Source organism: Sminthopsis crassicaudata, chromosome 1, assembly GCF_048593235.1.
Source record: "Sminthopsis crassicaudata isolate SCR6 chromosome 1, ASM4859323v1, whole genome shotgun sequence".
Classification (NCBI taxonomy): Eukaryota; Metazoa; Chordata; class Mammalia; order Dasyuromorphia; family Dasyuridae; genus Sminthopsis; species Sminthopsis crassicaudata.
The window spans coordinates 132,329,367-132,346,754 of NC_133617.1; the positions used below are offsets into that span (position 1 = coordinate 132,329,367).

A 17,388-nucleotide genomic window follows, 5' to 3' on the forward strand; every position below is an offset into this window, starting at 1 on the left:
TGAAATGAGTTGCACTATAAATTTGTAATTAAAATGTTTTAAATAAAAAGAAATGAAATGAGTTGCACTATATTTTCATCATTTTTATTAGGTGACATAGTTGATAAAGTGCCTGACTTGGAGTCAGAGTCGTGAGTTCAAATGTGACCTAGCTGTGTGGCCATTTAACCTCTTTGCCTCAATTTCTTCCTCTGAAAAATTGTTATTATCCCCCATCTCCCAGGGTTGTTGTGAGGGTCAAGTGAAATATGATTATAAAGTATTTATCTCAGTGCCTGGAACATAGTAAGATTTATATAAATATTAACTACTTATTGTTGTTCTTGTTGTTATCTATTTTACTTTTGTTGGTGTTCTCCCAAAAGTTTGCTATAGGAGAATCATTTAAAATGTTCTGGACTCATCACTTTTATTTTGATTGACATTGTAAAGAGAGGATTGTAGCATCCAAGCTGTCCCTTGGCTATTCCTAGCTCTCAGAATATGGCCCCTTCTAATCATATATTTCTTTGATAACATCATTTATTAGAGTTCCTCGTATGTTACATGTTGCTGCCTTTTCACAGTGACTGTAAATCTCCCCATTTGCTTATAAAGGACATTCACTTTTAACTCCTTGGAGACTACTGTGTTCCCTACTTCGATGCAGTAATGCTGGTAATAATGTTATTTTTTTAAAGATGGGTCTTTGCTTAATGTAGAAGTTTGGGTGAAGTCATTGAAGGAACTTTGTAGTTTCCTAAAGATAAACTAGCCTATTTTTTCTTTCTTTTCTTTTCTTTTTTTTCCTTCCCTCCTTCCCTCCTTCCCTCCTTCCCTCCTGCTCTCCTTCCCTCCTTCCTTCCTTCCCTTCTTCCTTCCTTTCTTCCTTCCCTCCTTCCCTCCTGCTCTCCTTCCTTTTTTTGCATTCCTAGAGACATAGTTGTTAAACATTTCCCATCATACTATTATATAATTAAAAATGTATAGCTTATATAATTACATGGAGAAATATGTAATATATATTTAGATAATTGTATATAACTTTAGATATAAAAATAGATTATAAATATACATATATTGGATATCTATATGTAAGTTTTATATAAATGAAAATTATCATCATTATTATTTTAGTTTTGCTGTTTTGCAAATTTTCTTAAATTATTATCATATGTGGACATATTCTGCCTTTACAACTCAAATTCAAGTGCCTCAGAAATAGTTATTGGCTTCTTAGCAATATTATATTTTTTTAAAATCACTTAACTGTATCTTGTAACATGTTATGCATATAGCAGGACCTCAGTAAATGCTACATAACTGACAGCATGGGAACATTTAGACATCCTACTTCTATATATAGACAATATACTATTTCTATAGACAAATACTATTTCTTGTAGTATAACTTGTAAGAAAAGGGATCTGAAACTCAATTCATAGTAATTGATTTCTGTTAATAGGCTTTGACCTATACTGAGTTGCAAAGAAAATTTTAATATTCTCTATTGATATATTGACTTATTATTTCTCCATTTGCCTATCTATTTATCTCTTCATTCAGATGGTAGTGCACAAAACATCCTGTGTGTCACATTGCATAAGAAGTTGATTTCTTTTCCTAGTGATGCATGTTGAAATCAATTATCTGCCTAGCGATAGGTGATCATCAAAGCTACCATCTAATCTATTCCACATGTATTGGATACCATTTCTGTGAGAATGGAGCAGTAAAGTCAAACTGAACACATTATATATTAACATATATGGAATATAAGTATATATAACATATATAAAAATCAGAAAACACTAACAAATCATTTATTGCTTTATAAATGAACAATCGTCTGAATAAATAGCATTAGACAATCAAAATACCAATTAGAATACCAGAACACCAATACACATAAGGCTGCCAGTAGTTTTTGTTGTTGTTTTCTATCAGTTAAAGCTAGGTATTCAACAAAGTCTGTATTTGAATTCATTTTATAGCATTTTGTCTAAGGATTCACTTATTCCCAGGTGCTTTACTAAATCTTTAGGAAGGAACAGTAAGCATTAAACTGAACTGCACTAATAAAATGAGATAAAAAGAAAGATTTATTGCATGACGATGAGGATTTCTGTGCTTCACCATTAAAAAGGCATAGTAAAACTATAATTATCCACCCATGACCTAAGGCCATTTGGCTTTCCATAAATACATATGTCATTTTCCTACTGAATATATATTTTTCAATACTTCAAAGATTCATGGGATGATAGAGTTAGAAAGGATTTCAGTCAAAGGCCATCTAGTCTAATCTTCAACTTTTACAGATGAGTAAACTCAAGCCCAAGAAGCTATTTTCCCAAGGTCACACAGATCATACAGATATGCATGAGAGGTAGAATATAAACTCATGTCCTCTTATTTCACATTCAATATTTCTCTGCACTGTCACATGATTTTATCCCTTTGGGAGTACCCTCTATAAATACAGATTAAATCATCTCATAGATTCATCATAGATTGCTTTAACCAAAAGACCTGTCACCAATCTGTCAGTGATTTAGGGACAAATTTTTCTGTTAGTCCTCAGAGATTAGGTTCACAGACAAGATTCCAACTCAGGTTATTCTGTCTGCCCCTCATGCTAACTCTCTATTCTCTTTGAATGCTGCAACTTATGGGGGGAGAAGAAGAGAGAGACAGAAACAGAGACAGAGACAGAAACAGAAGACACAGACATAGAGAGAGAGAGAGGAGGGGAATAGAGAGAGAAAGAGAGGAGGCAGAGATATAGATGAAGGGAGGAAAGAAGAGAAGGAGGGAGAAACAGACAGAAGGCAGACAGAGAAGCAGAGAGAGAAACAGAGAGAAAGGGAAAGACAGAGGGAGAGAGAGAGAGAAGAAGAGAGAGATTGAAAGTATAATGCACATATTTGTAATTATTACACATATATTATGGATGTTTGATGTATTAGACATGGTTGGAAAATACTTCCCCCATAAATTAGCTGCCCAGATAACTGAGCCTTTCCATTAAGTGCCCATATTTATATAAATAATTTTCATGGAAATTTTATACCTTGTTTTCTATGTCTTCTTAAACAGATGTTATATATATAACTTAGTTCTCAAGAAGACTTGGGTTTGAGTCTCCCATTGCTTTTATGAAGCCAATTATTTTATTTCCCTTTGGGGAAATAGTCTTAACCCCAAATACAGATCTATTTTTCCTTCAGCCATGGACTACAAATTTAGTACCAGGAAAATTTGAAAAAAAAATTCCATGGCCTTGGAAATGATCACTCATACAACACTGGCAATATCTGGGGAGTTCTCAGCTTCTATTATACTCAGTCCTTGGTTTCAGTCCGTGTACATGCTCATTAAAGACTACACTGGAAAAGGGGTAGATGCTTTACTGGTCAATAAGCAGTGCTTTCACTTGCTTTATATATACCTAGAAACTCTCATACTGTCTTTGTTCAGTGTCCTCTTTGAGAATTCAGAGGTCCTCAAGGCCATTTGCAAAGCCTTAGTTTTTGTCTCAATCTGAGTCTGAGAACTGATTCTTATAACATTAGAATTTTTTTAAGGGGGGAGACTATTTTTGCTTTCTTTGTGTCTCCAGAACTTTGCATAGTACTTGACACATAGTATTTAATAAATGTTTGCTAACTGATATCATATTGTTTCTCCCTGTGTGCCAAACATCATTTTCAATTTTTGACTTTTTGAAAATATAGATTTTAGATTTTTATATCTTTTTTGAAAATCTAAATTTTGGGCCCAGTTCATGATTATGAACATTCAACATCATACAATAAAATGTGATGCTCTCAAGGAATTTGAGGTCTCTAGTGTGTGTTGTGTAAGTAGTGTTTTTAAATTCAAATAGAAACAGAGGGCTACATATTAACTTAGAAAACCACATATTAGCATTATCTGTTGAATTTTACTTTGTTAAATATTTCCCAAATTCAATTCCATTCTGATTTGAATTTCAACAGACAGTACTGGGGGCTCCCTTTAATGAATCCTCCTCACCTGTCATTCTTTAGCATTGTTACCATTAGCAGACAAACACTTGCCTCCATCATTTTCCCATCACCTAATTTGCCATTTCTAATCATCTGTGGTCTAGGCAATAATGAATAATTTAGTTGTGATTGTACTTCCTAATCAGTGACTTCTTCCCTTTCCCCTCTATCCTTCTCCTCCTATCCTCTACCCTCAAGTGACTGAACAGACTAGGTAACCAGGCCTTCTGTGTGGCACACTGCAGTCTGCGGGGAAGGTAGCTGTTGGCCTTTCCTCTCACCCAAAGAGCAGACCTGTTCTGCTTGCTGTTTCTGTTGCTGGTTTTCTTCTTTACTGTCAGAGTATCTGTAGCTTATCTACCCTTGTCACTGCTTTTCATCATCCCTAGACACTGCTACTACTATTACTATTACATGACCCCCATCACCACTTCTAATCTCTACTGGCTAATGCTTTTGCCAGTGCAATCCACACCCCATACTGTTGCTATGTCTAATGCTCTGTTTCTTGCCTCCCCTTTCTCATTTTCTTTGCGTGCTCCCCCTATCACTGCCAATTGTAATCTCACACCATTGCATCTGCTGTTTAATTTTTTTGTCCTTCTTTTTCTCTTAATTTTTCTTCTTTTTATCTCTTCTGTCTCTCAACACTTTTCCATTGCTTTTTAGCTTTTACCAAAAAAGAGACCTAATTAGGTATTATTATATTTCTGTCTTTTCACACTGTGAAATGAACAGTCATAATGTTTCCTTCCAATGTTAGGTTTGGGGTGCAGTTTTTGTTATAATCAGGGAATAAAGGATATTTCTTTACTTCCAAAAATGTTTTTAAGTATCTGCTTTAAGGCTCAGAACACATTTATAAATCTTAACTTCTCCATACTGATATTAGCCTGTGATTTCCTTGGTGTCTCAATTAAGGAAAATTTGTCTATCAATACAGATCAATGGCTTGCATGGCACTTAGAGTATTGGAAAGTCTCCTAGAACTCTGTGTTTCAGGAACTCACCCAGGTAGGTGACACGAGGCAGGATTTGAGGTGTTCCTGGTTTCAAGCTCTGTTTTATAGCCACTGTACAACACTGCCTGTCTTGAGATCTTCCATCTTTTTACCAGCACTCTTTAATAAAAATCACTATATGGTAGGCCAACCTTCTGATGGTCATATCCTTCCTATTCAAATAGGCTGGGACAAAAAATTTAGCTAAAGGCTTCTTCTACTTGGTAGTATATAGTAGAACTTACAGTTTGTATATATGATCTTCAAGAATCCAGATCAGAGTAAAGCATCAAAGTAGAGCTTGAGTAGAAGTATACATGTATACTTCAAAGATCAAAGATTCTTTGGGGTAAATGTTTCCTCTGGTGATGTGAACTGTAACTCTTAGAAGGCTTTTAAGGATTTAGGCAACTGAAAAAATCCATCATTCTATGGACAACCTAGTGATAAGCCTCTCCAAACTTAGCTAAGCTGGTCCTCACACAACAAATAGACAATCCATAACCAACTTGATAGGGCATACCATAGTATAAGCTTAGCCAGCACTATCTTTAAGAGCTGGTGGCTATCTGATTACTATCATGAGTCATTAGAGTGAATTTTTAGTCCTACACAACACAAAAATATTCCTATAATATATATATACATTATATGTATATATATATATATATATATATAGGTATATGTATAATATTACATATACACTATGCTTAGAACTAGACACATTATTTTTATAAGATCTCACATTTGTATAACAACTCTGTTGCCAGTAAACTAATTCTCTGTGCCTGATCCACTGTCATACTTGGAACTCTTGTTTTCAAGAGTCAACCCAGAGATTTTTCTTGTTTTAATTCTAATCTACTATTCTTTCTGAGACAACCTGCTACATCTCATAGGAAATATACAAAAGAATATTTTTGCATTTCAAAAATAATCTACAATTTTTACAAACAAAAAGACTTCCAAAAGTTTTCTTCTTTGAGGAGGCAAGTGGGGAACTGTGCCCTTTTAAACCTCTGGAAATGAAAATTTCAAAGTTAGTATTTCTTCTAAAAGAGAATACATCAAATTAAAACAGTTAATCAACTAGCATTTTTTGAGTGCTACAGTGTTCTGTATTTGTCTGATCAACTGTAGTTGGACACAATGTAGCTTAACTCTAATATAATGATGTCATTTTGGTCCTCTTTGAAAACAAGGACAATAACCAATCAACCAACTATGTGTTAAATTCTGCGCTAAGCCATGGAAATGCAAAGGAATGAAAAAAAAAAGTCCCTGTTCTGAAGGTGACCACAGTTTAATAAGTAAGAAAATATGTAAACAATATTGTACAACCAAAATATATACAGGTTAAATTGAGAATAACCTCAGAATTAAGGTGTTGAAATTAAGAAGACCTTCTTATAGTATGGATGTATGTATGTGTATATATCCGATCTAATCCAATTGTCATTTTTAAGTATCCATTAAGAACCAGGCATTGTGCTGACCTCAGAGAATACAATTAATAAAAAGATAGTCCTTGTCCTCAAGGAATTCACACTCTAATGAGGTGAAGTACAAAAAGAGGCAAGAAGAGGGAAGAAGGAGAGGTGCCAAGAAGCATCTTGTTTACTAAATTTGAAACCAAGTATAGGAGAAGAACCAAAGTGAAATGAGTTGCAAGTCCAATTTCTACACCCAATAAATGAAGGTATTGAGAGGAATTTAACTTCATCCATCAGAGTGGGTATATACACATATAGAATGATAGATATGTATACATTTTCTACACTGGTGGAAATACCAAGCTCAAAAACTTTTTTTTTTTTTAATAAGAGCTAATAGGGTTAAACATAGCACTGTTTTTTGCTACAAATATTCATTTGTATAATTATTAGGCCTTTGGGGCAGGTGATAGTATCTATAATAATCCTACATTCTTTGTAAAATATAGAATGCTTTGCTCTTAAATTCATATTTTATAATGTCATACTAAAAAGAAAAGAAAAATGAAGAAAAAGAAGAATCTTAGGGTACTGGAAATATCCTACATAATAGCCCACACAACTGATTGAAATCTGAAATTTCCAGTCAATATAAATAGTTGATTTGTTTCATGTTTCTTCCCTAGTAAGCTTAGGTTGTTTTATTTTTGATTTGTGCTTAAGAAGCTTTAATATTGGTGTAAGAAATATTGGAGATACCCTTTTCTGGCTAGAGTTGGAGAAAAGGCTCAATTTCTTAACAATCTCAAAAGAGATGCATTTTAAAGCTTAACATAGCACAAAACCAAAACACATAAAAGGATGTTTGGGCAATAATGAGCATTAAACTAAGCTTAAATTAACATGAAGAAGAGCAATATGGAACAACATGCTCCTTCCCAAAAGAAGATCTTATAATTTTAAAGCAATTTTAGTGAGGAAATGGATAAGATTCTCTTCTGTCATCTTGAAAATGTCTTTTGCTGATAGGGCTAATTGTTTTTCTTGATCTTTACTAGTGTTGTTAAGATTAGTAATTGCCAGTTCTACATTTCAGAAAAGTTTTTTTTTTTTTTTTTTTCCTTGAGGGTTCAACTCAACTGAAATGACCCTGAGCCTTTGGCTTTCATGGTCTTTCCTGTGGTCAGTCATATGGCAGTTACATGGATTGGATTCTAATTGATTTGGCAGGTGTAGGACAAAATTGGATAAAGTAAACAGTCAGTTATGTTTGGATCTCAGGTTGCTTAGGGGAGAGTGAATAATTGCTGGTGATAGATGGAGCTATCCACATGCTAGTTCTCCCACTTTTTCCTTTGCTTAGCAGAGGTTTGCCTCTAATGCAAACATTTAAGGAAAGAATGATCATCTCTGTTAGAATTTCTTTTCTCTTTACTTTTGCTACAATGAAATCTCTAGATTGAATTCCAAGGTTCTCAAAGAAAACTGGCTGGTTCATTTTTAATATAAGAGCCAGTATTCCTATCACCATTTCTAAGCTTTCCTAGCCAGTTCTTTGATCATCATCCTATTCAGAGCTTAGGATATGCCAGTCAGAAGTTTCTACTTCTTTCTTTTAAATCACCCAAGTCCAAACTCCTTCACTTAAAATACTCATTTGTCAATTTCTTATTCAACAAAAAATTTTTTAAAAATTTTATTTATTTATTTATTTTTTCAACAAATAATTTTTAAAATTTGACAAATTAATATTGAATGCCATGGGCCACTACAACTTAAAGATTAATTGGGTAAGAATCTTGAGTTTAACAGAAACAATGACATGTACACAGATAACTATACTTGATAAAAGAATGTTAGGCTTAAATCTAATCTTTGACAAACCCAAAGATACCAACATTAGGGATAAAAATTCATTATTCGGAAAAAAAATGTTGGGAAAACTGGAAATTAATATGGCAGAAATTAGATATGGATCCACACTTAACACCATATACCAAGATAAGATCAAAATGGGTCCATGATTTAGGCATAAAGAGGGAGATAATAAATAGATTAGAGGAACAGAGGATAATCTACCTCTCAGACTTGTGGAGGAGGAAGGAATTTATGACCAGAGGAGAACTAGAGATCATTATTGATCACAAAATAGAAGATTTTGATTACATTAAACTAAAAAGTTTCTGTACAAATAATACTAATGCAAACAAGATTAGAAGGGAAGTAACAAATTGGGAAAATATTTTTAAAAACAAAGGTTCTGACAAAAGTCTCATTTCCAAAATATATAGAGAACTGACCCTAATTTATAAGAAACCGAACCATTCACCAATTGATAAATGGTCAAAGGATATGAACAGACAACTCTCAGATGAAGAAATTGAAACTATATCCACTCACATGAAAGAGTGTTCCAAATCACTACTGATCAGAGAAATGCAAATTAAGACCACTCTGAGATACCACTACACACCTGTCAGATTGGCTAAGATGACAGGAACAAATAATGATGAATGTTGGAGGGGATGTGGGGAAACTGGGACACTTATACATTGCTGGTGGAGTTGCGAAAGAATCCAGCCATTCTGGAGAGCAATTTGGAATTATGCCCAAAAAGTTATCAAACTGTGCATACCCTTTGACCCAGCATTGCTGCTATTGGGCTTATATCCCAAAGAAATACTAAAGAGCAGAAAGAGACATATATGTACCAAAATGTTTGTGGCGGCTCTTTTTGTTGTAGCTAGAAACTGGAAGATGAATGGATGTCCATCAGTTGGAGAATGGTTGGGTAAATTATGGTATATGAAGGTTATGGAATATATCTGCTCTGTAAGAAATGACCAGCAGGAGGAATACAGAGAGGCCTGGAGAGACTTAAATCAACTGATGCTGAGTGAAATGAGCAGAACCAGAAGATCACTATACACTTCAACAACAATACTGTATGAGGATGTATTCTGATGGAAGTGGAAATCTTCAACATAAAGAAAAGCCAACTCACTTTCAGTTGATCAATGATGGACAGAGGTAGCTACACCCAGAGAAGAAACACTGGGAAGTGAATGTAAATTGTTAGCACTAATATCTGTCTGCCCAGGTTGCATGTATCTTCGGAATCTAATGTTTATTGTGCAACAAGAAAATGATATTCACACACATGTATTGTATCTAGACTATATTGTAACACATGTAAAATGTATGGGATTGCCTGTCATCGGGGGGGAGGAATAGAGGGAGGGGGGGATAATTTGGAAAAATGAATACAAGGGATAATATTATAAAAATATATATATAATAAAAAATTATTAATTAAAAAAAAAAAGAATGTTAGGCTTAGAATGAGAAAACATGAATTCTAGAATTGGATCTTCTTATTGATTATGTGATTGTGGTCAAGTTGCTTAACCTCTCTAAATGTCATCTAACGAAAAGGGATTATATTATTCTCTTTACATGTCTTGTAAGATTGTTATGGGGAAAGCTTTGTGAACCTCAAAGGGAGATGTATATCCTTATATAGAGATACAAAAATAGAAAGATGACATAAATAGAGAGGAGACACATACACACACACACATAGTACACAAACAGAAACCTTATGTTTGGTTCAATAGTACCCATATCTGTTTGAATTCAACACTATTACTTTGGGCACCAGCCAGAGACTATAAATTGTAAAATCAACTTGTAAAGAGAGACATCAACTACTTTTTTTGGAAGTTCCCTGTATTAATGAAATTATTGGTTTGAAACATCTCTATCTTGGTTTCTGTTTGTGTACTCTGTGTGTATTCTTATGTTTAATTATTGTCTTCATTTTATAAATGTGATATAGGCTGACAGAGATGTGCTTGCTCATAAAATACTCCAAAAGTATCTGAGATAGAATTTGAACTCAGGTTTTCCTAAGTAATGTGTTCTGTTCACTAAGATTTCATAGTATCTTTACTGTGTGATTCTTATGTCTTTTTAATCTCTACAGAGGATCTGTAGACAAAATCCTGGAAGCTTTCCTCTGTTTTCATTTGGTTTTAATGACTTTGTTAATGCAGTTAACATAATTGGAAATTTTGGTAGCACAAATGGCGGATGTGTGTGGCATTAATATCACAGAGTCATTTTTAGGTTATCACAATATATCTGACAAATATTTGAAAAATTATACTGTTCAATTATTTTATTTGCTGGAAACCTAATTTAGAATGTCAGGAGAAATGCAAATATATTCACTTTAAAGTGGTTATTCATTCCATAAATATGAAATATATTGATTTGAATAATTTATAAACTGGTAAATAATGCGCTTTCAAATTTCAGACAGTCTAACAGAAAAATTTAGATTATTAAAAACATTTGAAGTTATTTTTTAAAAGTTGACTTGTAATTTTCTTCTTATGCTAATTATTATCAATTACAGTATAAACATTACTAATAGCATAGGCATTTATTATCTAGCCAAAGACTTTAAAATCAAGTAAATCAAAGTTTCTTAATCTTAACAGTCAATTTGCAAAAAAGTCTAGTGAATGATAGCAAAAATCCTACATATGATAAAATATCTTTGGAGATTGCTAATATCTTATAAATTAAAAAAAAAACATATGCCATTAACTTAACAATTAAGAATAGAAGTGGTATATACTTAGTATGGTCCTTTAATATAAATAATATTTATTAATGAGACATGTTATAAAGCTTAATGATTTCAATAGTAGTTCTTTCCATGTTGGATGCCATAAAATTAATTTAGGCTTTCTACAGATTTTTTTATTTCTCTTCTTTCCTCTCTTGCTTTCCAGTACATAGGATAAAGAAACTTCAGTTTCATTTATGAAACTAATACAAAAGATGGTAGAATCATAATTTAAAGCTATTGTGTACCTTTTTGGGTATTTAGTTCAATTCCTTCATGTTAGAGATTAAGAAAGTGAAAGTCAGAGATATGAACTGACTTTGATAAAATTATTCAGAGAGTACCATATCAAGGCCAAGACTTGAATCCAGATTTTTTAATTAAAATTTCAAAGCTCTTATTCATGCTTTGAATGATTTCTTAAAAAATTTGATTCCATAGAAAATTATCTTGAAAGGTTATATGACTTTGGGAAAAAACTTTGGGGAAAAAAATGGCTAGTGGAGAGACAGGTAGCATAAAAATTATTACCAATCTTCTGGAATTTGTTTGTTAACCTTTGTTTACAAATCTTCCTATTCTCTTCCCAAAGTATTTTTTTCCTGATATATATGTTTATGCATGTATGCATGTAATTTTTAGAGTTAACAAAATTTAAAAAAACTTTATGTATATGCATATATGTATATGTGTCTTTGTGTATATGTATATATGTACATATACACACATATATACATGAATAGATTATTGTTTCATCAGTTTTCTTTCTCTAAAAGGTTGCAAATGCAAACTTTTCATGACCTAGAATGATTCTCCTGGCAAATTCTTGTCTAATTCCTTTTTTTAAAATAAAAACTTTCATGGTGAATTTTCCCTAAAATTACTTTTTTTGTTTGTTTGTTTGTTTGTTTTTTTATGCCATGGACAACTACTATCATGATGACAATATCTGGCATTTACAGGACAGTTTTCAGGGTTGTAGACTGATCTTATCAAACAAACTCTGTGATGTAGGCATCATTTATAATCTCCAGTTAATAAATGAAGGAATTAAATCCCAGAAGACTTAAGTGACTGATACATGGTTTACAAATAGTTAGTTTTGGAGGTAGATTTAAACCCACATTATTCTTGTCAATCAATTTTCTATGCTGCTTGTCAGGCACATAACAATATTTATGGTGTTCATCAGGTCCTTAAAATTTCTATTTGTCATTTAAAACTCCTCACAATCCAATTCTGTTCTTTCTTTCCAGACTGTTTTCACTTTTGTCCCCTTTGTGCTATCTGTTCCAACTAAACTGGCCCATTTGCTGTTATTTCAGCACAGGATGTCTTATTTCCCCCCTCCATTATTTTGCCCATTATCACTCAGACCGAGAATGCCCTGCATTCTCAACTCTATCTCTTAGAATTTTTTCCTTCATTCAAGAATCAACGCAAGTTTCACCTCCTAGAAAATGTCTATTTTTGATTTAACCCAAGTGTTAGCAACCCCTATATCTTACCTTCTCAATACACCCAACCTCATATTTAATTTGTTTGTATTTTATATTTTTGTATCTGAATACAATTTGTTTCCCTCTGATATAACGTAGACTCCAGGAATTTTAATTTGTTTTTATTGTTGTAACCTCAGAACTTCATTGAGTATCCAATATGTTGCTTTCCTCATAGTAGACACATGGTTGTGGGTTTCATTTGATTCATAATGGCCCTCCTCAGTTTCTTTTATATATCACTTCTTTTGCACATATTATTCTCTGTTGCAGCATATCGTTTTATTGAATTTCATGTCATTCCTTAGTAGGCTGGTGAATTAAAGAAGTGGGTCTGTAGAGGATCACAAAATTGGGATTTGAAAGGCCTGTATCTCATCTTATAAGGATAAAGCATCAGTGACTTGTTATAATGTAAAGATTGCCTTCAGAGAATAAAGTCAAAGGAAACAATTAAGGCTTAGAGAAGTCATTTCTTTCCTTTTGCCAGCTTGTTAATTTTGGAAGCTGCTTTAAAAGCTCCTTAGGCCATCATGCTGTAATTATTATTATTGTTGTTGTTTTAAGCAGAATAGACCTTATTGTCAGATGTATTGAAAACATTAAGAATTTTTAAAATATTATATATGAAGTCCTTTTTGGATACTAATTGTCCTGTTAATATCATATTTCTTTCTTTGCAGTTTTACTTAAGAGTGCAAAAAGAGAGGAGGACAAACCATTTAGAGACTGTGCAGATGTGTATCAAGCTGGTTTTAATAAAAGTGGAATCTACACTATTTATATTAATAACGTGCCAGAGCCCAAAAAGGTAAAAGCTGAAGTGTTTGTTTACAAATTGTGAATTAGAACTCTGAAATGAGGAAGGGAGATTGGGATTAATCTGTGAACACGATAAACTGAAAGTGTATCAGTGAGCTGGGTTGTCCCCAGAGAAACTGTGTTCCTTCCTGAGTCATTGAGGGGCAAGCAGAGCCTTCCCTCTGGGAAGCTTCAGTATTTCCTGCTTGCTCTATGCTCACTCCTAGGGTGAGCCCCAGCATTCCTGGTCAAGATTATGAAGAATCCCACACAGGAATGACTTGAAGGGTTGAGAAAGAGGAAGTTAGAGACTTCACATTTCTAGAATGACAGATATCCTCTCCCTACCCTGCAAAATCCTTACCACTATTTCACATCATGCCCTTTTAGAGTTAGAGCATCAGTTTGGCAAAACAACTGCCCCTGAGGGGTGGGGTGGGGTGGGTGAGAAAGAGAGGCATTCTTTCCCTGAATAATCTGACAACTTCCTCTGCATATTTTTCTAAAACTGGGTCAGAGAACTGGATTCACAGGGAATCAGAAAATCTCTCTGAGAACTGAAAATGGATCTTAGGAATCACTGAGACCAAACTTCTCGTTTTACAGATCAGAAAACACAAATAGGGTCTAAAAGACTTGCCCAAGATCACGCAGTGAATTGATGATAGAAGTCAGATTAAAAGCCAAGTATTCTGATTCAGTATTGTCTTTTTTTGTTCTCCCATATCATATCATGCCATAGCATTAGTATTATAGCAGAAAACGCACTGGGGGAGAGATGAATCAACCAATGCTTTTATATATTGTTCCATCTTTTTCTGAACTTTTTAAAAGGGGTGACTGGTGTGAATTGTTTAACCCTGTTCAGTCATCTTCAAGTCCTTTTTGTGCCCACTCTGTTTTTTGGATGCTCAGAACCCTTTACTTTCATTCATTATCTAGGACTAACTTCCTAATTAGCCTCCCTCCTCTTCACTCCTGTCTTCCTATTCCCATCTAGATTCATTATCCTCATTTAAGTTCACTTCTGTTTCACAGGCTACAGGACCCTGCTTTTAGAAAAAGAAAGGAAGTTAGAGGCTACACAATCTAGTCTTATCATTTTGCAAATTAAAAAGAGAAAAATCAAGGTCCATAGATTTTAAGGAACTTGCTCACTAATCTTATAGTGATTTAAATTCAAATCTTATCCCAAATCTTATTACTCTTTCCTTAGTATCACATTATCTCTAAGGATACTGCTTTCTTATTTGGGCTATAAATATTACAATCCAATGCATCTATGATTTCATTCTGGTACTTTGCTGGTATAGCACAGGTTTAATTCTCCATTCTACCTTCTACTACATCCCCTACCCCAATATGAACCTTAATTCTTTCTTTGAGATGTCATAGTCAAATACACACACACACACACACACACACACATCCTAAAACACTATCACTAGATAACTAGTTTTTTGGTGATGAAGCTTTTTAAATTAATTAGACATATCCTTGGAGAATCCATTCACAATCTATCCCCCTGCCAATAAGGTTTTCTAGTTTGGTAGTATTGGTATCTTCCAGAGCAAGCAAAAATTCAAGACCTTTTTCTATGCTATCCTAAGATATTCTCTTTTAGTACAACAAAGCTAATATTAGGATAGTTATAGGATAGAATACATAGTTTCTATGTAGTTTCTTTTTTTTTTTTTTTAAGTCCTAGGAACTCCCAAGAGTAAGACACATAAAAGGTTGTGATTTGAGCTAGTCAAGATGTCCATATTGATAAAACAAGAAATATACAGGAAAATTCTTTGAAAAAAATAGAAAGAAAATAATAGAGAGTGATATGGAAGAATCTGTTAATATTCTTCAAATAATACCATAGAGTCAAAGAAATATGTGAGGTAGAAGGAAATAGTGATAATGATGATGAAAGTCATGATAATTTAATAATAGTTAAATTTTATATAGCATGTTGTGTATTTCATTTGATCCTTTGATATCCTATTATAATTCCCATTTTAAAATAACCGAACAACCTTCTAAGATAGCTAGCACATATAGTATTATTTGCATTTCACAGAGAAAATTGAAATACAGAGAAGTTCAGTGACTTGGTCACATTTAGATAATATATCATATAAGCATCATCTTTTGCCAATGAGAAAGTTGAGACAACTTGCCAAACAAAGCAAACAACTAGGTAACAGCAGATATAAACTAGAATATGAGTTTTCTTTGTTCTAGTCTGTCTTTTTTGTTTTGTTTTGTTTTGTTTTTTACTACACCCCCCAAGATGTAATCACCTCAAACTCCTCAGGGTGTAGCATTTCCTCACTTTACCACAGTGGCATGTCCAGAACAAAATCTAGTAAGGGACTAACCACAATCATGACATCTAGGAAGATTGTTCTAAGGAAAACACAGTTTTACCAGAAGATAAACTACTAAACTTACCAGAAGATATTGCTGCCTAAAAGCAGAGAGAAGTTTGAGGAGACCTTGATTAAAGATTGATTTTTATCAATAATGGCTTTGGTGAACAGCAAAAAACGATCTATAATAGGAAACATGGAAGGAACATTGAAGCACTGAGACTTTTTCTGACCTTATATAATAATCCTTTTAAAAACATTTCCCTATTGATGAACAAGGATTTTCTGAAGGAAAGCAATGTAGTATGGCAAAAAAGAAGTGATTGGAATTGGGATTTGTATGCAAATAATAACTGGGTTAGTAATTTACTACCTATCACTCTAACTCGGGTTTATCTCATCTGTAAAAGTGAGAGAATTGGACATCTTAAGTGTTATAACAGTAATATTTTCCCTAATTTGTAGACCGTTTAAAGTCAGTTAATTTGTAAGTCAGCATGAGTCATGGTACTAGAAAGTCTATTTTATATGAAACTTCCCAAATATTAGTTACATTCATTTATCTTTTCATTAATTTATTTGGCATTAGTGGTAATTTAAGTTAACCAAAAATGAGTATTTACTCATGCCCCTATTGTCCAAGATAATATTAGAAAATATGGAATCAGTAGCTGACATGGATAAAACAATGGATTATTACAATATTAAAAACAATTCCATATTCTGACTTTGGGGAAAAAAAAAACTGTTTCTATTGTAAATAGGATTTTGAAGATAGAATATTTGTGTTATTTTATGTAGGAATCAGTAATGCACACCAAGCTTACAGAAATTCCAACTTTCCACTCTTATTTTAGTCTGATAATCTAAATCTGGTTCAGCCAGACTGACCTAATAAACTGGTAAATTGGTACCATATATGAAAAACTGAGTGTAGGGCAAAGACAATTGTCCAGGATTGAGGAAATGTTGTAGATAGTACTCAAGTTGCAAGAATAACAAAACTTGGTATATTATTGTTTTTTAATTTGCATTGCTGTATCATTGAGAAACATCTAAAAAGCTCAAAATATTAAAATTAAAAATGAGGAGAAATGCATTGTTTTATAATGCTGATGAGAACTAATGACAATTTTCTGGGTCCACTTCACATTTTAAACAATTGAAATAGAAACACATTGGGCCTTTAGAATCTTTTCACATTTAAGTTATTAACTTGTGGTTATTGTATATACTAGGTTCTTTTCTAAGCATTATTGCAGGAAGCATGAATTTTCCTTTCATTTCATAAATTGTCTCGCAACCAAGATATTTTCATCTATAAAAATTCAAATTGTATCAAAAACTCTACTTGTTTTTATTTTAAAATATTTTAGAACTAATACTTCTTCTAATTATTGGAAGAGGTATATAACTGATATGTTGAATCTTTTCATTGTGAAGCTATGGAAAAAACAGCATCCCTAAGCATCATTATTCCATCTCCTACAGAAAAGCATAAAAACATGAAAATGAGTTGAATCAAATTTCACTTTCATCATTTCAATTTCAACTCCAATATTATGTTAAAAAGTGTTTAATGGTTGAAAGCCTTGACTTTGCCTGGGATATGAGCCAGTTCAATCTATTCCTGGATAGAGTTAA

The 17,388-nt window shown here is 33.1% G+C and overlaps 1 protein-coding gene across 2 annotated transcripts in view; it reads left to right on the top strand.

Annotated features, from left to right (window-relative positions):
* The window catches only part of ANGPT1 (angiopoietin 1), a 315,373-nt gene that overhangs the window by 219,630 nt on the left and 78,355 nt on the right, over positions 1-17,388 (top strand). For both annotated transcript variants that reach the window (XM_074267098.1, XM_074267107.1), the window contains exon 5: positions 13,264-13,391. In XM_074267098.1, the coding sequence (XP_074123199.1) occupies positions 13,264-13,391 (128 nt within the window). The remainder of the gene's footprint in view (positions 1-13,263; positions 13,392-17,388) is intronic.